Genomic DNA, 21,348 nt, shown 5'->3' on the forward strand with positions numbered 1-21,348 from the left:
TATCTGAAGAGACTTTTGATATGTTGAATGCTAGATATTTTATCTCACTGTTAACCCAACCAACAGTTTCAGATCCTCAGATCTGTTATTGCTATTGTCATGACTATCATGGCAAAAAGAAATATTTTTCTGTAAATAATGCTACATGTATATTTGCATATTCCGTCCCACTACGGGTTCACAGTCAAAATGTATCCATGTGCAGCTGTTGCCTGAGTATTTTGGAATTGCAAAGACAGTTTAAATAGCAACATTCTACAGGAACTTAACAGACCTGCAAAGTAGTGCAACCTCTTACCGTCAGAGCACAACATTGTGTTCACACTTTCTAATGAACTCCTCGAATCTCAGCCAAATGCAGCTTCAAAACCTAATAATTACTGTTCTGCTGAATTGTTGTTGTCTCTGTATGCTTTGTAAGTAGTTGCCATCGGCACTCTTGGAATAGCAGACAGTTCTTTTGTCTCTGACCCAGGAGTAAAAGATTAGATCCCCAGTCACTACCTTTATTATTGTGTTGGCGGGTTAGACACTGATGGCCATTTAGATAGAATTACATTTTTTATCATTTTGCACGCCTCAGCACTGTGTTGGTGATGGGGCAGGAATAAGCGCTTAGATTATGTTTGGGGGAGTATAGATTTGGCACTTGACAGTATTATAAAGTCACACCGGTCTGCTTCGTGAATTGGGTCTGGGTATTTTGGCATCAGTTTGATCCTCATTCACTGCTTTCTGCTGTCACTACTGACATATGGTTTATGTTTTGCAGAAGACTAAGCTTGTGGTCTGTCATGCTAATTCTAAACCATCAATACATCATGGAACATCATCTCCAAATTACATAACCTGCTGTTTTTGGGTCTGTATGTTTTTTTTTCCAACCTGAACTGCAATCATCATATAATTTCCAATAATTTAACCTTGTTATTTTTCCTCTTAAAGCTGCAGTGTTCCACAGCCATGATCCGTTTTACCTATTTTACCTATGTGGTTTCTGACCACATGTGGTTTTCCAAAATGCATCCTTCTGTGGACCGCGCTGGCTGTAGCTCAAGAAAGAAAAAGAAACACATGAAAAATAGCAATTGAGCACAGGATAGATTGTCATGCATTCAAAGAGGCTGTTATCATTACAACTAATGAAAGAATGAAATAAATCATTCCTTAACTGTTGTGCAGTATTGAAAGAAACACATGATATAGCAAACATGTATTGTCATTAAAAAATACATGTATCCGGTGCCATAGTGGATTATAGAAACTCTCAGTTTGCATGCCTTATTTTCAGGCAGTCGGTTACTGTTTACCTTTAATATAAGATGGTGTCATTCGATCCATCAGTCCTGATCCAGCTCCTTGTAGCTGATTGAGTCCAAAATGTGTTGAGTCTGTTCATAAACAATCACATTTGATTCAGCAACAACATGGCTTGATAACCCATTCTATTCACCTCTCTCTGTATAAAAAAGAACAGAAGGTCAGTTTTCTACCCTGCTGTCCTACGTCGGTCTCCGCTTCATTATCAGTTGTGTCCTCTGATCCTGTGATCCGGTGTACTGTTAAAATATTGACAAGGGTTAACTTTGTCAACTACTTTTACTGTAGGTCATTTCACCTCTGCAGTGCCTCTGAGGTCAAAGGAGGTCACTGCAAAGCATATATAACACTATCTAACACAATTTTTGTTCCTGGGTAGTAAGTGTTATTTCCTAATTGCTTATGCCTCAAAAGTATAGAAAATGGCTATTATTCCCCACAAACTTTGCTTTTGTGACCAGGACAGTGATATTTCGAAATATCACTACTTCCAGTATTTAAATACAGTATAATCGTAAATCTCGAAAAACTACTCACTTCTAAATCTTTTGTAGTCATTTTTGTATAACTTTAGTATAAATACATGTTAATTTGGATTCATATGTTGTTTTTTTCTGACTTTATATGAACGAAAAGACACACATTTGCCCGTTTTCCCATTGGAAATAGTGATATTTTGAAATATCACTGTCCTGAGGTGTACATGTATTGCCATTGGAATAAACATTATTGTAAATATCCCCGCTGTTTGGCTGACATGCATGAGCTTGTTGTTGTGCCACCTGTACATCAGTAGTAGCTTTGCAGATATTTCCCAGTCTTGCAGCAACAAACTAGTAAGTATCCCAGCTGCTGTATATGGGATAATGGGTGTGTTGCCATTCTGGCATTCGTGTGAATACCAGAAAACAAAATCAGACCGTTTCTTTATATTACTGGGGAAGTCATTTTCCAAAATCGTATAAGGAGGTCAGCAGTTCCTTTATTACTCAATAAAAGAATGGGAAATAAAGCACAGATGAGAAGATGATGCTACAATAATGGCATCTGTTCTAAAGCCATGGTCTACTGGTGAAATGCTTCACACAGACGCTCAAGCTCTGCTCTCATAAAATGAACTAATATGGTTCCATTATTACCTCGTAACATGCCAAAGCAAGGCCATTATCCCTTCATTAGGCAGCAACTATCCCATTGTGTACAAATGAATCAAGTGTAGTATGATAGTGTTAATAATGTATTTATAAATATCAATGATGTTTGTGATATCTATAAAATGTAGATTTTAGTACAAATATTTAGATTTCCTACTGTCCATTGTGAACTCAAGGCCTTTTCTTTTCAGATATCATGCGTATGCAACAGACTGTGTTGAGTGATGCACTGCTCTTACTGATACCTCTGCATCCTGACTATGCCGCAAAGTGATGGGATAGCAGCTCTGTGTATTGTACTCCCTTTTCACTTTCAATATTGTGTCTCTTGGCAAAAGGGAATATATCTGATTCAAAACCATATGGGGTTGATACTGAAATGTCCTTAAGGACACAAAGAAAAGCTTTTCGGTTTATTAAATTAGAGTTTTTTTCTTTTTGGATGCCACATTTTTGGTGCTTAGTGGCTGTAGCTATTGGTCAGCAATCCAGCATATAAGTGATCACTTAAGTGTGTGTGTGTGTGGGGGGGGGGTTGACCATTAGAGACTTACAGCGAGACACCAGAGCAGATTTTCTTGACAGCGGCGTCTTACATGCTTTTAATATAATCTGTTAAAGGAGCGCTTAAAGAAGATTTGAACAGTGCAGTAGTTCACAAACGCAATGCTGGTACCCGAACCTTTAATCGTAACTATTGGGCTAGTTAATCAAGCCAATATATTAATTAACCTCCCTATTTAAGCTCTGGGTCAGATATTTGTTCTCTGTCTTGCTTTTTTCATTTTCCACCTTCCTCCCCTCCAAAATGCAGCGCCACCTCTGCAACGGTTTCCCTCTTGGGGCAAGTACTGTTCACTTCCCAACCTAAGGCCCAGCTGAGCTGGCCTCAGCCTCCATGGGGAAGGTTCTCCAAGGCCATAGGGGACCCCCAGCCAAATCTAACTTAACAATCGTTCTATCGTTTTAGGTTCCCCCTGGAGGCAGCATACATGGTCAATGGTCCACCTCTGAGAGGGTGGTTCTCTCTGAGCCAGGGGGAAACCCAGTATCATTTATTAACAACTTGCTTTCATCGATGACAGTGAGCATTTCTGGCCCCTTTGCATGTTCATTTCCTTCTCTCTTTCAGAATTCCTGTTGCCTTGTGTGGCTCTGTCTCAGAGGTCTGGCCGTGCCATTCTCCTGAAACGTAGGTGTTCCTTGTTAATCAAGGCAACTTCTAGTCTTCTCATATCTATTCTCTTTTCTAATTTTCATTTTCCCCTTGGGGAAAGCATTGCTTGCTTCCCAACCTCTGTGAGTCAAGGGGAAAGCATGTCACCTTCTTAAAGTCACAAGAACATCATCCCCACTTCAAGTCCCAGGGCTTATTCCTCGCCTGTTCTGTGAAAATGTTTTCTGACCCCACTTCTCTTTATGCAAGCCACAGATTAAAAAACCAAGCTATCAGGTCTTGAATTACATTCTGTGAGAAATATTCCTAAGGTATAATGTATAACAAGTACACTAGCAAAGACTGCTGTGGGGTTCCATACCTATATTTAATTGCACCAAGATGAATCTGTTTTTTTGTATTCATAATGCATTCTTTCTATAATGCTTTATAGTTGTATGTAACATTTGGCTTATTCTGAAAGAAGCATTAATTTAACATACTAAGTTTCAAAATAAAATACCAGTACTGTAGATTCTTTTTCATGTGGTAGATTGAATCAGTTGGCATTATAAGAAATGCATTTTGAAACCTTTCATTGAATCTAACTAGCACATGCAAATACTTGTACTTCTTTATCATGTCTCAATCCATCACTATTGAATGATAGTTGGAGGTGATAGCTAGCATGCATGTTAACATCATATTTCTGGCAGCAGATCGGAATCTGGAATGAGAATGTTTTTTTTTTTAGAATCTGGAATGTTGGTAGTGTTTAACTCTGGTCTCTGTGATTAGCATGTTTGAACATTGTTGCTTAATTGTTTATCCCCTCTCTTATATCAAAGGAATGTGTCCTCCTTGTTTAGCTCACGTTACATAACCACACCTCATCTAGATAGGAGTTACCATAGCGACAAGTGTCAACAAAAACTCCAAGACACCGATGCACTGTGAAGTGTACTGCATTTGATGTAAGTGTACATTTTGAGGTATGACTGGGTTTTTTCTGACATAATGTGCAAGCTTCATGTACCACTGGAAGTGTATCAGATGTGTTACTGAAACAGAAGTATTCACACATGATTTTCTCTGCTGCATAGGAACAGCAGGCTAAACTGTTTACTGATATGATGATTTATCCTTCTATCTGCTTCAGTGAAAGTCAATCTGTGTGTTTTGAGAGTAAAATGAGTGTACACAAAGTGCAGCCTGGCATGTAGCTTGCTGGTGCGTGCTGTGTGTTTACCTGAGATACAGGTATCCAGGTGAGATGTGTACTGTGCTTACCTGAGATACAGGTATCCAGGTGAGAGTACGAGTTCAAGGTATCAGCAGTGAACAGGCTTCTGGTGAGTTCATGTTTTCCGTATTGAAATACAATTTCATGAATAGAAGCGGCTAAAATTTGCATCTACCTGATTCTATTTTCCTTTTTCTAGTTGTGTATTTATAGTTTTGTTTTATAGGATTATAGGTGTTGAGAGTGCAAACGTTGCTTCTCCAGGTGACAGGTGACAGGACAGTGTGTGTTTTTACAACTGCAGGAGGCTGTAAGGTGTAGGAACAGTGAATTGCTAGATCAATATGTATTTTGTTCGTCCAATAAATTGGAAAAACAAGAGGAATTTGCTTTTTATTGTTACAAAATGCGGTTTTTTTCTTCATAATGTGACAGCAAGTATAGTATTTCCTTCCAGTCAAATTGTATTTTTTCTCAAAGAAATCCCTACCCAATAAGATACGTTTCTTGAATTAGTCTGAGGCAATAAACTTGTACCATATTATTCAGCCTCTTTCTAACTGAATCTTTTAAAACTCATTTTCTGCTCAAAATTATGGCACACTTCACTTCAAAGGGCCTGAGCGTACGAGGTGACAAGCAGAGTTGACTTTCTCAGGAGTTTCACAACAACATGGCAAAATGAGTAACACAATACAGTGTTGATATCACCAAATAGGAAATATTTGCACTAGGTACTGCATTGATTAATTGTGTCCTGTAATACAAATCTGCTTTCAGTCTGTACAGTTTGCTTCACAATGCAACACATTTCAATCATTTTAAAACATACAAACTTTAATCATACACATTTTATAATGCAGTGTGTTGTGCTATCCATGTCAGAACATTTCAACAGTATAAAGCACCTTACTTACTGTACACCTGCTTTCATTTCCCCAACTGATATTAAATAGAATGGAAATCAGTTCTATGATTGTTAAGTGTGAGTGATATTAACTAGAGTGTGATAATAACCATAGTGATTATATCAGGAGCCTGTCCCTGATTACAGCACTCCCATTATAGGCATTTCAATTTGGTGATGGGAGAGTGACATTAACAGGAGTCATATTACGCATGCTGGGCTGTGTTTGGCATTTGTTTGTATGTGCGGAAGCATTTGAGATGAAAAGTGGGGCTACAAGACCCATACATTTAGATTGATATTTGAACCTCATTGTTAATCATTGCATCTAATCTGAAACCTATTGAAATGATCAGCTGGTATATTGCTGTTAATTTAGATGATTTCGAGACTCCCCCTAGGTTGTTAACAGTCTCAAAGTCACTTTATAGTTTCTATCAATTATATTACTGTTTTATGATGTTCACAATCACTCAAAGTTGTTATTTTCTGATTAAGGTGTTAAGGAAGTTTTATCAGAGTTTAATATCTACTCTTCAGTTATACAATGGCTCTCAAAAGTATTCACCCCCATTGGACTTTTCCACATTTTATTGTGTTACAACATGGAATCAAAATTGATTTAATTAGGAGTTTTTGCCACTGATGAACACAAAAAAAGTCCATAATGTCAAAGTGAAAAATCAAATCTACAAATTGTTCTAAACTAATTACAAATATAAAACAGAAAACAATTGATTGCATTGGTATTCACTCCCTTTGCTTTGACACACCTATATAAACTTTGTAGTTGCCTGCCATACGCATAACCCAGGCTAAATCAATCAAAGTGTCATTATTAAGGTAAGAGCCAGCGCTCTCTAATATTTAGCATCTGAAAAACTTTGTCTAACATTATATCTGTGGCAGGCCACTAGAAATAAGGCGCAGCTCCTGAAATCAGGTCAAATTACCTTTACAAAGTAGTTATTACAGTATTAAAAAGTAAAAAAATAAATAAAACAAAAGTGCAATTTGAGCAATTGCAATAAGAACTACTCAGAATTATCATAAACATCATAAAAAAAATAAACAGTCTTTATTTAATGGTCAACAGGAGTGCTGCTGCACTTAATAAAATATCTAGAAAGCACCACAGAGTAGGAAACAATGGCTGTGTGTGTGTGTTAACTTGTGTTTCAGTGTGGCTGCTGCTGCTTTGGAAGGTTCATAAGAACATGTCAAGAGAGACCACAGTGCAGTTATATCAGCCGTACCCTGACAAGTAAGTCACTACCGGTACTAATGTTATTCATGCTGAGGCTTGAAGTCAGAACTTAGCTTGGTTCCAAAACACTTTCAAATGCTGGTAAGAAAGTGTCCTGGAGAATAACACTGGTGAAATAACATTTTTTATAAAATGGCTTTGATAAATTAAGTGCTCTGATTGGCTGAAGAAGATCACATGACCATGCGGTAATAATTGTCTTACTGCACAGCTAGGACATCATAGACCAACTTACTTACCTGATCTATTAATATTACTACAGCTTAATAGTAACAATTATCTAAGGTAAAAATGTCAACATAGAACTGAAACAGCATTTAAATCACTCAAAAAAAATTTTTTCAGCTCTGTCACTAAGAATTACAAAAAAACTGACCTCGTGCCTCACAACGCACCCAGGGCGTGAAGTAACACTTTCCTCAACAATGTCTTTTGTTAACTTTTGCACCATTCTGACTCCCAATCAAGTATTGCACTTGCAATGGGTCTCCTCCAAGTGGCTGACGATGTCCTTGCCTCTCTGCTAGAGAGCTTGCTGTTTAGTTGAATGGCAGGACGTTTGTCTTTAAACCATGAGACTAGTTCATGCCCCTTTCTTTAACCACTGGACCACCATGTTATATATTGCTCAGAAGTGACAGACATGTCATTAGCGGCCTCCCTTTGCTCTGGCCTACAAAACACTGACATTTCAGTATTTAAATAAACTGTGGATGTTCGTGGAACTCACTTCCCTTCCAGCAGGATTAATGCGACACAGAAGCAAACTAGAATAACATATTCTAAAAGGATTTTGAATTCAGTTTTGACAAAAGCCTATATGTGGCTATACAGAGTTGTGGCAATCAGGATTGATGGAGCAGTTTTTGAGCCAAGACATGCAGCCAATTCAATAATTAAACCCATTTCTAGACAAGCAGTAAATCAATTACAATTGTCAATTACACTAATTGAAAGCAATTCCGTTTGTGTAAGTTTGATACAGAACAGCAGGCTGTAAAGGTCACTTTACAACAAAGTAAATAAAGAAACAGAATATTCAAACTATGCTTTCGTCTGCTGTTTGCTTTGATCTCATAACTTATGGTACACATTGTAGTTTCACAAACAACAACACAGCCAGGATTTACATCAAACACAGTAATTAAGTAATTTAAAAATGACATAAAGAATAAGCATTTAGTAACATTCTCAATATTTTGAAGTGACAGGTACTGTATCAGGTGTACTAGACAGTCAGACACGTGACTTCTCTGGTTTACCTCCCAGCACCCAGTCTCCTCTCATGCCACAGATACAGGATTGTTCACACTATATTTCCTGTATACTGGTAAACAGGAAACCCATCTATCTGGTAAAAGTGCAGCTCTGTGTTGTGAACTGCTGCATCGCTGTGGAAACCGGTTTTAATGATATCTTTAAATAGAATTGCCTTTTAGGTTTTTTTATGATATTTAATAGCAGTCTGGTTTCAAATGTGTAGTTTGGAAAGATGCTTTTAAAAAATTGAAATTTAATTTTAAAAAAATTGATTTTTTGCCATTTTCGCCTTACATGTTTATATAGATTTTAAACATTCTGTCTACAATCAATAGGAATCTCTGTATAGGAACACATAAATATATATTACTGCACTACCTTAATTAAGAATGATCTTTTAGTTTATTTTTTTTATATATTTCTTATAATAGCACATATAAATCAGGAACAAGCATCAGGGCTTTCGATTAACAGAGCAGATTTTCTGGTTTTCTTTCTCCCCGGCCAGGGGACAAGTTTTGTTTCCTACAATCTCTGGGAGCAGAATGAACTTCCTGGAGGACCGGCTGTCCAATCAGGAGAGGACAACAACGGCGCTGCTGGAGCAGGCCTTTCGGATCAAGGAGGACATCATCACCAACCTGCGGGGGACCCAGGGCACCTACCAGACAGAGACTGCCTCCAGAACACTGCTGGAGAACCACATCCAGACCATCACCAGCATTGTCAAGCAGCTCAGCACAGACATTGAGGTAACGATAGACATGGTGACCACAGACCTGGAACAGATCAGGGAGTGGGGCTGAAATTGTAGTATATATATATATATATATATATATATCTTTGATCTGCATTTTGCTGGGAATTTCTATTCTCGTTTCTTCATAAGCAGGCTGCCCACTTGGCGGTAGAGAAGATCATGACTTCTCTACCCCCCCCCCCTTTGGGATGTAGGTCAAGCTACTGAAAATGAGATATTTAACCAATAACTGCACCAAACAGCATCAAAGAAAAGAAGGAGTTTCCCCAAGTATTGAGCTTTTTCAGTGAAAGATTCTTTGTTTTCTTCTTTGGTGTTGCAATAAAAAGATCACAGGATGAGATGTCCTTACAGCAAAGATAATTTTCTTGATTTATTCCAGAATCCCAATTCAACTTGATGGAGCAATGGTGAGGTCTTAAAGGCTCTGGTAGATACTGGTAGATCAGAGAAGACATATTTTTCTCTGGGTCAAGGAACAGAAATCAGACATCATAATTGTTAAATACCATTATAGATAGAAAGATGGGAAAATGACACTAGAGCTGTTGAAAGATGGTAGTGTTTTGTTAAAGGGTTACCGCTAAACCTTTTAGTGGAAGAGGACAGATGCATATCCATTGTGTTCAGTCTTGTGCTGTAAAGTTAATTTTCTATTGTTAGCTTGCAACCCACTGCCTTGCCAAATAAAAACAAAAAAGGGACAATAGGTAGCCCTTTCCCATCAATGGACTGATTACAGCAAGTTGTCTTGATCATATCTTAAAACCCTGATTAGGACTGAAATTATTATTATTTATTATTATTATTATTATTATTATTATTATTATTATTATTATTATTTATATAGCGCAATTCATGTACAATACAGCTCAAAGAGCTTTACAAGCATAATAAAACACAGAAACAAAAAAAATATAATTATTAAAAGTGGAAGTAATAACAAAACTCAAACTAAAACATGTTAATATTAAGAAAAAGCAATATTATAAAAATATGTTTTTAATCGAGATTTAAAAATAACAGTTGAGGGTTAATCTCTAATAAAAGATGATATAGAGCTCCAGAGTGTGGGGGCATTAAAACAGAATGCAGCCTCTCCCATCCTTTTACCGTTCACCCACGGAATACACAGGAGGCCGGCATCAGCAGAGCTAAGAATGCGCTCCGGCTGATATGGAATTAGCAAGTCATTCAAGTAGTCTGGAGCTAATCCATTCAGTGCTTTAAATACTACTAATAAAACTTCAAAATAAGTCCTATAACGCACAGGAAGCCAATGCAATGATGCCAGCACAGGCGTAATGTGAGCCCTTTCTTTGTTCTCGTTAACATTCTAGCAGCTGCATTTTGCATACGCTACAGGCGTGATAGAGCATGACATGTAAGTCCAGAAATTAAAGCTTCACAGTAATCTAATCTAGAAAAAATAAAAGCATCATCCTAGGACAGAAAAGATCTAACTTTAGCTATATTTCTCAAATGATAGAAAGAGACTCTAGTAATATGTTTAATATGCGATTCAAACCAAAGTTCAGAGTAAAAAATAACCCCCAGGTTTCTCACCTCAGATTTTACATTTGAGTTTAACATAAATCAGTGTTTGTAGACTCCATCTGATGTTTAGAGCCTAAAAGTAAAACTTCTGTCTTATCCTGATTTAACTGTAAAAATTTAAGACATCCAGCTTCTAATATCAGCAAGACACTTGAATAAGACATTGACAGCTGTTATGTCACCTGGTTTAATAGATATATAAATCTGTGTATCATCTGCATTGCTGTGAATAATCTCTCCAAGTGGAATCATGATGTATTAAGAGAATAACATGGGACCAAGAGTGGAGCCCTGCGGGACACCATATGTCATTTTGGCTAATCCAGATGTAGATTCTCTTAAGGCAATAAAATATTGTCTATTCGATAAATATGATTTAAACCAATTTAGAACAGTACCAGAAAGGCCCACCCATTCTCTAAGAGGATGAATTAAAATCTCATAATCCACGATATCAAAGACAGCACTCAGGTCGAAAAGGATCAGTACAGATAAACAATGTGAGTCTGCACTCATGGTAGATCTTTCACCACTTAGACCAACGCAGTGCTATGGTTAGAGCAAAATCCTGACTGAAATTTCTCAAAGATGTCATTGTTATCAAGGAAACTATTAATTTAAAAACAACCTTTTCAATTACCTCATGTGTATTTAAAGAAATATATTTGAAGACACTGAAAAAGCCTACACAACACATTTTTTTCCAGAACTGGAAGCGTTTATCCTAGTATTACTACTACAACATGTCTTAATTCAACATTAAGTGTGTGTGTGTGTATATATATATATATATTTGGTTTGATCCGCTTCAGGTCTTGGAAGGACAGATCCTCCAGCGGGATGGAGTTTCTTCAGGAACAAGCTTGGCGGTTCAGAGTCTGGATCACAAGCACCTGGCTGGGATTGGAGACCTGCGTGGAAGAGTGGCCAGGTACCGATCCCAGAGGGAATAACAGTAGCGCTGGCACTCTGGAAACATGTGTATGCAGTGTGTCCTGTTGTACATCACACCTGCAACAGACATGCACTCTGATTTATTCAAACTCTTCCTAGGATTCAAGTACAATGATGCCACAGATACCTGTATAGCGGCTTTTAAGTAAGACTCAATAACAAAAACTTTGATCAAAGTTGTTTGTTTTGTTAAATGGATAGCAGCGGCACAATTTAATTTAAACCCTAGGATCAATCTATGGTTTTACTTTTTAAAGATGGTTTTTAACAGGACGACCAATAAGATACAATCTAAACTTTTTGTTGTTTGTTTCAGCTTACTTGACAGTTCCCAGTTGAAAATGTAGAATCTACTGAACGTGTCTCATAGTGTGTATCCAGCTCACACTCCCTCCAGCAACAATGCTGGTGCTCTGTTTGAAATTAATGGATATTGTGGGGAACATTAAGCAATGTTTCAGGAGGGAACATGATCTGGATACACTATGGTGCTCACAAGAGCTATTCTCTTCCTTCAGATTGATGAATTCATAAAAAAAATAATCAGTGCAAATCAGGATTAAGTTAAATATATTGAAGGTAAAGCAATGCTTTTCTTGTGTACACTTTGGATTGTATCTTTAAAGTGAGATCACTTATTCATTCAAGATTTTTAATAGTTCAAATTGCCGATGAATGAAAGGGGTTGGGGGGTACAGCATTCATATAATACACTTTTTAAAAATATTTTTAACTTTGTAGATGCGATGCCAGCATCTCCAAACTGTCTGGAGATGTGAGTTCTTCCAGCCATGAGATCCAGAAACTACAGAAAGAAACCCGTGATGTGAAGTCAGCCCTGGAGATGCACATCAAAGAGCTTGAACTGAAGGTGAGCGGACCCTATTGAATAAGCATTGGCATGGCGATCAGTGCATTGCAATCCTGTCACTTTACAAACAACAGCCTGGGCATTTTAAAGTGGCAGTTAAGTTGCAAAAAACTGTCAATCCTGTATTGGTTTCAAGCCTATTTTGTGGTCCTGCTCTGGTGGGATAATGGATAAAGCTGTGTATTGACATCACATCATTCACACATGTAACAGTTACACAATCTATACATTTAAACATCTTCAAAATAATGATGGAAAAGCTGACAGAACGAAAGCTCTTTGCTTGATTTTAAAGTCGTCGTCCCCCACCCCCAAGGTAATTAACAGAACTTGGCTGTAATCGAGTTTCAAGCAATTTAAAGCTACACAGAGAGATGGATGAGACTTTCAGCTTCAGGTATTGAGCAATTTACTTGACAGATGACGAAGTCGCTGGCTGAAAGCACTACCCCATGCGCCATACAATGTAACTAAATCAATCACAGCTTTGAGATTAACTTTTACTGCATACACAGACCCTGATTAGCAATAACCCTGGACTGCCTAATGTTACCCTAGGTAAGGGATTCCAAAACTAGTGTTAATCGAGGTCCATGAAACCAGCTGATCAAGTTTGAAATACTTGTTCATTTTTGGAGATTTAGTAATTACTGTAAAATGGTCTTCTGCTCCGCAAGAGAAATTGTTTTTCTCTGCAGTAATTCAAAATGTACCGCCTTTCACTGTTTACTTTTTTAATCACCCTCTAGTGACAGGAAGCAGGAATTGCCCTCTAGTGGCAAGCATGTATAATTACATGCAACTTACAGTTTCCCCATTAGATTTATGTACGAATACAATGACTGGTCAAATAATTACCTGCCACTGAAGTTTTGTAACCCTATGGCGGACTCTACATTACAGCACTACATACTCCCTACTAAAAGTCGGGACAGTTAATCTGTTTAAGATCTACACTCCCTTTCTATAAGAAGTGTACTTATAACGTGATTCCTGATGGAAATCACAGACTTCTTCACAATTGCAGAGTGAAACTTTTGCACTTTTACTCAAAAACTATGGTGATCGAATGAATGCAAAGAGTGATTATAAACATGCAGGCTACATCGCAAGGTCTGGATGTTATAACATGAACATGCAGGGACATTACAGTAGTGGGTCACCCTCTAGCAGAGACTGTGTGGCAAAGTGAAGCTTTGTTTCCACCTGCACCATTAAACTAGTCTGTAACACTTGTTCCAACATAAACTGGGACTGCCACCAGTTCCATCTGCAGTCTGCATTGCAATCTGTAACCAGATGTAACACTATGGTGAACAATTGCCTATATGTTTCACATTTGTTGTATAATTCCCATTCATAAAAGACTAGGTATGATTAGAAGGAAAATTTGAAAGCAAGAGGTAGAAATTTGGCCCCAGGGGCACTAGATGAGGTCACCAATCCTGCTATGGTAGAAAATGGAATGGAGGTGAAAGGCTACCCCAACTTCTACATTTCTGAGGACAGAATATACCTCACTTGTGTGACAAACACACATATGCAGTGCTACAGTTCACTGTTTAATCTCTAATCTTCTAACTGACAGGCTGAAGAGTATATTTCAATGGTACAATCTAGTTGAAGACTGGGAAAGGCATCATTGAACTTTCCACTGAGCTGGTAAATTCAGTATCATCCACACAGTGGAGAGATTAATAGGTTAAAGCCTTCTTTCACCCTTGACAGACCAGGATCATTAGCAGAAAGCCATTTCTTTGGAGTGAAAAATATGTTTCCACTCAACCTACAGTTATGGCCAAAAGTTTTGCATCGCCATATAGAATTACCACATTTTAACAAAGTTGAATGAAACCTACTGAACGTTATGTTAACATATTGAATTACATGCTACTTTGTAATTTTCCATCTACTTAACGAAAAACTGAAAAAAAAATTAAAATGTGACATAAAATACTGTACTACTATTATGGCTTCTGGTAGACTTTTGCAATATAATTTTGTAGTTCTTTTGATTACCCTGGAGATGGGTTATGTCAAATGCATTAGCATAGTCTTCCCTAAGGACCAGGTCATTTCAGATCACATGATGTGTAAACATGAAGTCAAATGTAAAAAAAATATGGCATAATTGATCAATCCAGAGGTTAAAAACAATATGGTTCTGAAATGGTTAATATTCACTGGACACCACCTGTAATGAAATTTTATTGAGTGAATCGCAGACCCCCAATACTAACCCTAATTCACAGCTACAGCCTGCTCATGCATAACGTACTTCCCTTCAGCGATAAATACTTAGATATTTGTTTAGTGATTCCGATACATTTTTCAGTCCATTTCGTGGAGGGTTGTCAGAAAGCGATACATTCCTTCAAAAGGAAGAAATGCACTGTAGGAAAAAGCTACAGGAAAACCCTCAGAACTCCCACCCATCAACCTGGAAGCTCCATTAGAGAGAGATTCCATTCTAGAACTCGCTGTCAAGCTTTCTGTAGTTCTCGCAGTTATTCACAGTTTTGTTTTTTAAATAATGTTTTTAAAATACATTTCAATTTTGTGCAGCACAGACTCCCAGACAGATACAAATACATCTTATTTAATAAATACTGAGATAATATGGTCTGGAAAGTGACCTTGTTTTACAAAACTACATTTCTGGACAACCCCCTGGGGGAGGGGGGGGTGGTGTCCATATCTCTTGTGCCATTCAGCACCTCAAACTGTTTCCAGGGTTCAGAAGGATAAAACCACATTGAACTGCACGTTCAAACTCTTCATTCAATTACAGCGTAATGCTAGTGGCTCTGTGCTAGAATGATATTTCTCATTTGCTTTGATATTAATTGTATTAATTGTACCACGGAGCACACACTGGCTAGAAGGAGAAGATGAAACTCAAATGAAACTCCATGTATTTCTTCCCTAGATAATGCAGTTGCTGGGGAAAATGGAAACATCTGTGTCTGAACAGAACTCAAACTTAAAAGCAGCTCGAGGGGATCAACTCCACGAACTGCAGCTGCTAGATGTAAAGTAGGTCTCTATTTATTTCACTTGCAAGGGATGTATTATTATTGAAGATAAATTACACGGGCCAGACTGCTGTTAACCCCCATTTCACACGCTGTAAGATCCTGTTTTGTAACTTCTCCTATTTTGTTGGGGCCACATCTTTACATGCTTTTTATTCCTGATTGTCTGTTGAAATGTGAAATGTTTTGGTCAGATAAACTGATTAACTCAATTAACATACAAGTATGCGGATGCCTATATCACACATGTGCTCGGATACGACCTCTGAAGCAGGGTAAGGACACAGCCTGAAAAATCGTGACCTTTATCCTGAACGTACACTTTAACATGCAGTGTTCATAATGCAACCACAGGGCACGTTTCCCTTGAACAAACCCTGTTGAAACAAAAAATCTAGTTTACAGGGGCTTCAAGGCAGAGCCAGCAGAAGTACAGTTCAGTATCCACTCATCAATTTGTCATTCTCCTCTCTTGTTGCAGGACCCAAGGTGCTCTGGCTGATCTCCGGGAGCAGATTCACAGCCAGAGGAAGTGGGCTGAAGTGCAGCTGAGCAGGTCCCAGCAGGTCCAGACTCAGGGCACGGAGCAGCTCCAGTCACTGCTGCGGGAAAGAGTGGTGAGCGACTGCACATTGACTGCAGACAAGCAGGCATTGGGGAGAATTTTAAAAGCCTTTTACTCCAGAGTCAATTACCAGGGTATACAGTAGTAAACTTATAATGGGTAAACAGAGGAAAGGACAAACTAATGTACAGCAATATCCTGTTTTCAGGAATATTCAATGCATTACAACCAGGCACAATGAAGACTGTACAACAAGGCACTGGAATGCTTTTTTTATCTTAAGAAAAGAAAAGGTATTTCTAAGAAGATTATATAAAATAGGTCAAGTTCAGTTTTGGCAAAATAACTAAATGAAGTGCAGTAGCCATTTGTTATTGGTGGCGGTAGACTGATGTTCAGTATAAAACACTGCCTCACAATAGCTGAGTTTAGATGCACTATATGGATTCCAGTGGGTGGTTGTGAGTTTACTACAGTGTACATAAATTTTACCACTGTCACTTGCTTCTAGACACAGGGCCTGAATTACATCATTTCACACCACCATACTGTAGCTACACTTTTAAAAAGGTATGGCCACAGTGAGTGAGAGTCTGGATCAGATCCCAATTCTCATTACTAACCATCAGGCTTCACCCACACTGTAAATATATTAAAGGCATTTACATTTTGGATTGAATTTGTTCATCTTTCCAGGAAATTACAGAGAAAAAAATGCAAGACCACATGAACCTCCTAACCATCAGACTGGAAAAATGTGAAGAGAGGCAGGAACTTGAAATCAGGGCGAACAGAGCGAAGCACGCAGAAGACAAGCTCACCGCTAGGATTGGGAAAGTAGAGAAGAAGATCTGGGAGGAGCTTGAGATCATGAAGAGTGAATACAGATCAGGTGAGCACCTTTCACAGTACACGGGGAGTAATAACATGCATTCGGATTATAAAGTCAGTGGTCAAGTTGTACTGCTGCTGTGAAAAAAAAACAAAAAAAACATGAAAAAATCTTAACCAAAATGTCAAGATGTTGACGACTGAAACATCCTTGAGAGAAATGGTGCCCATGATAGTAAACGCTTGGGGTGTTGGCTATAGGGCCCTTTATTTTTATTTTTTTTATAAATTTAGAATCTCCAATTTTACTCCCGATTTTCAAAAATTTGGAATGCCCAATCATTATTATTGTTTCTCCTTCAACGTGGCGATTCCCCACACAGCTCAGGGACCCGAGGCTCAGTGAGCGTCCTCCGATCCCACGGCCCAATCGGTGTCTTTTTCACCCAGGAACTCGAGAGCGGATGTCTGCAGGCTACCGCCCTCGGAAAAGACAAAGACCAGCCCTGCAAATTTCCACCCCTGTAGGGGTAGGGTAGGGGCCTGTAGGGGTCGCCACCACTCCGGATCGCACCTCCCCAACCTGGGAGAGCCAAAGCCAATACAGCGTCCACATGGAATCCCCAGCGAGAACCCGCTGCCTAGCACAACCAGGATTCAAACTAGCAATCTCTGCTTGTAAGACTCACCCTGCATGCCACAGGGCAGTGTTTCTACCAGGCGAGCCATTCGGAGACCACCATGGGGCCCTTTATAATCTGAAGGGGTTGACCTGGAATCTTGTTGCACATCATTTAAAAGCTTCCACAGGCATTGATTAAATACAATTAAAAAATACTGTGGACAGTTTGAAGATTTACACAACAGGCAAACCCAGATTTCCAATCACAGTACTGTGCATAAAACACTTTTCAGATACTAAAGTATAACAACTCCCCCAACAGCTATCTGAAACAGACCCTACATCTTATAATACAGATACTGTATTTACCACAACTAAGGGAAAGCTTCTTAAAAGCCAACTCTTCTGCGCACTAAACTCTGCTGGAAGTAATCGTCTGTCTGTCTGGAAACCCCAATGTTAAAATAAAACATGTTGCAGATACAGGATCATCAATCTTTTGAGTCCCTGGCCAGAATTTCTCTAAAGGCTAATGCTTATTGCAGCAGTCCATTACAAAAAGTAATTGCTAATGCTAACGGATTTCAAGGAACCAGTACAAAGCATTTAAAAGTGTCCCTATTTATTTAACAGGGTTCGAATCAATCCATGACGCTATCAGTTCCCTGCGGCAGATAAATGAGACCAACAACAGGATGCACAAAGAGAAGGTCCAGAAGGACATCAAGCAGATCAGGAGGAAGATGGTTCAACTGAAAGATGTTTGACTTCATATCTTGAAATTGATCAAGGGAAAGCCTAAACTGGTAGAATTGTATATTGCCTGTTCCAATCATTTGTTTGTGTGCTTTTTTTTTTTTTCATCTACTTAAAATGCTATTTTCCCAAATACACCGATTGTATTACTGTATGGGACGGGGCCCAGGTGGAGCAATGGGCGCTAGTGCTAGTTTCACCCCTGGAAGGCTGAATCCAGCTCAGGTCCCATGCAAAATATGTTTGGTGGCCTTAACTGCCCCCCTCAGTGGACAGCAGTGCACTTCCTTACAATTCAGAATAATGGTCAATGTGCACCACATGGAGGGCATGCAGCCAACACTGCTCCCTCACTTCCTTCAACATGTTCTCATTTAGTTTTTTTTTTTTTTTTAGAGAATTTTACCTTACCAGGGAAACTGATTACCCCTAAAAACAGAGAGTTGGTATAATCTCAGGATAAGGTGGTTGATGCAATCTAGAGGGATTCTCCAGTTCTGTAAAAAGCTCTAATAAAACCCAGCTTGTTTTTATATGGGGGAGGTGAAGGTCGATCAAATCAACCCCTAAGGCAAGGAGACATATATTTCAGCTGATGCCATCACCATCAGTACAGAGGGGAACAGTTTAAATGTGTTCCTATACAGTATATTCAACGAGGCATTAGCTGAAGCATAGGTCTGTCTGCCTTTGTTTCTTATAAAATGTAACCTCAATTTATGCTAGCATGTTTGAAGTCACAAATGAACTCCCAAAAGCGTCACACCCACAAGTAGGCTTTCCAGCTGCTCTGACTGACTGGGGAGAAAATGTTACAGCACTCTAAACTACAGATTTAAAATATATAGTTAAATACAAATTATTAAACATTACAGCTAACCAATTTAAGAAGTTTGGTTTATTGAATTGCAACCACAGTATAAACACAAGCTCCCTTTTCTGCTTCCCTGCACTGTAATTTTAATAATTTTTGAGACCATAAAAAGAGGTTTGATAATCTTGTTACTGATCCCTTGTTCTGTAAAACAAACAATTGTACAGTAGTAGTGTTATTTTATATAAAAATATATGTAAAATTATAATAAAACACATTTTCCCCAAGATTTATCCTGTTTGATTTATTATTTTTCTATAATTGTTTTGGCAATGAATTCATATACAGTGACTATTTTAAAACATTGAGGACATCCTTTTCAAAGCTCAAACATTTCCACAAAGCTCATGTTAACATTTGTATCAACACCTGTGGAATACGATGCATTTACACATGCAGATATATACCTTGCAGACCTAATGAACCCCAATTTCATCAACCATTTCCAAAAGATTTTAACTGGCGAAAGAGGCGGCACACACTTACTGTATACACTATGATAGGGATGAAATCCAGACAGGATTCTCATCTTACAAACAGGTGCTGCTTTACCCCAGCGGTGAACATGATTTATTGAGGAATTACTCGGCTCTAGCCAACCTTTTCCCTATCGGCAATCGCTTTTAATGCAGAGTGGGATGAACCCAAGGGATAACCGTGTATCTCTGAAAACATTGTAAAGAATTCCATTTTAGGCTTCTGGTAATTTGAATTGTAAACTTAATCCAGGATTGCAGGACTGGCTGTACAGTAAATATGATGAAGAAAAAAAATGAATTCAAGTGCATGCCATAGTACATAAGGCTGCAGATGCTTGTTTTCCCTCATGAGTGACTGTCCAAAGGGAGCTTTAAAACTAAGAAGAAGAGCAAAGCTGCTTATGCAGTTCCTCCATTCTGGAATCTCCATTAGCTCTGGCGTTGTCCATCAGTGCCTGACATTGAAAGAAAAAGGGTGACATTTTATACCTAGAAATACAAGAATAAAGCAACTTTCAAATTTCTAAAAAAAGTCTCGTGATTGTCTCAGACAATTTGTGAACATTCATTTCTACATAAAGGTTACATTCAATGAAATACTTTTAAATGGTAGTAGTTATAAAACTGTGCTTACCTGAAGTTACAGGCACCAGGCCAGACCAGGTAAGACGTCAGATATTAATTTGTAAAACAAATAATACAATCTGAAGAAAATAATACTAGTGGATTTGCAATAATTAGACCAAGTAGGCTACTTTTATGAGGAAATTCAAGATGGGATCTTACATCAATGAGTTCGTCGTCATGTTTGGCATGCAAATGTCTGAGGAGATACCAGCGGGCAACTGAAGCGACTGTCTCTGGGTATCCAGGCTGGTACACAACTCTTTCCAACAGTCGACGAGTTTCCCTGAAAAGGGGGTTGGAAACTTTTATATTAGAAGGCATTAGAAAAAACTTGCATTAAGACCATCTCACAACTAGGGTCCCTTGACTGGCCTTAATAGCCAGGTTTCACTGCATATGCCTGCAGCAATCACACAAATAACACAATAGACCATAGACTACAAACAGCTGACTAGGCAACGCAAACAACCTAAAGGGCAGAAACACACAATCCATTCATTTGTATTGTACAGTGTAGCAGGCCACTATGAACCATAAAAACATAATGCATCTATTCCTAGCACTGCTGAAGGAATGATCTATGTTATGATGAACGCTTGTTATAAAATGTTTTTTAAACAGCAGTACGGTTCATTTTCTCCCATTGCACCGATACAATCAAACCATAGAGTAGATGCCATCATACCTGGCTCCCATTTTAATGCTGAACTGCAGCAGTGCCTGCAGCAGGACAGCCAGAGGACAGAAGGTGATTTTCAGGGCTTCACTGGTTGCTTCCTGGACCAAGTCCTTCCACTCACTACTTGAAACATTTGCCTATAGTATAAGAGCAATAATATAATGATGATAATGACAACACAATTACAAACTGTTTTTTTTTTTTCCCAATCACCTTGCACAACCCTAACCTGCTGCTCTCCTGAAGCCCCCACATGAACCCATGACAATGCACAGTAAATCTCTATCTCTGACCTGGTCAGACCAGAAACCCCAGTTAACACACTTTTAATGGAGTTTGTTCTATTGGGCGTTTCAAAAGAAGCACTGGAAAAAACATCCTATTTAACAACTCCAAACTAAAAGCAGCCTGTGCATTTTCTATCTTTACAT

General features: G+C 38.4%; 1 protein-coding gene and 1 pseudogene across 2 annotated transcripts; one reads left to right on the forward strand and one right to left on the reverse strand.

The window, feature by feature from the left end:
• Positions 1-4,915: 4,915 nt before the first annotated feature.
• LOC121313166 (protein FAM81B-like) lies at positions 4,916-19,349 on the forward strand. 2 transcript variants are annotated; one of them, XM_041245445.1, is made up of 8 exons: positions 4,916-4,982; positions 8,816-9,059; positions 11,437-11,555; positions 12,320-12,449; positions 15,379-15,485; positions 15,966-16,101; positions 16,746-16,941; positions 18,136-19,349. In XM_041245445.1, the coding sequence occupies exons 2-8, from the start codon at positions 8,853-8,855 to the stop codon at positions 18,267-18,269; spliced, it is 1,029 nt and encodes a 342-aa protein (XP_041101379.1). In that variant the 5' UTR covers positions 4,916-4,982; positions 8,816-8,852; the 3' UTR covers positions 18,270-19,349. The 2 variants fall into 2 exon arrangements, with proteins under 2 accessions (XP_041101379.1, XP_041101370.1); XM_041245436.1 differs by lacking the exon at positions 4,916-4,982 and adding an exon at positions 6,868-7,044.
• A 4-nt stretch (positions 19,350-19,353) lies between these two features.
• LOC121318804 overlaps positions 19,354-21,348 on the reverse strand; it is a 42,466-nt pseudogene continuing 40,471 nt past the window's right edge.

The sequence above is a fragment of the Polyodon spathula genome, chromosome 1, assembly GCF_017654505.1.
Source record: "Polyodon spathula isolate WHYD16114869_AA chromosome 1, ASM1765450v1, whole genome shotgun sequence".
Lineage (NCBI taxonomy): Eukaryota > Metazoa > Chordata > Actinopteri > Acipenseriformes > Polyodontidae > Polyodon > Polyodon spathula.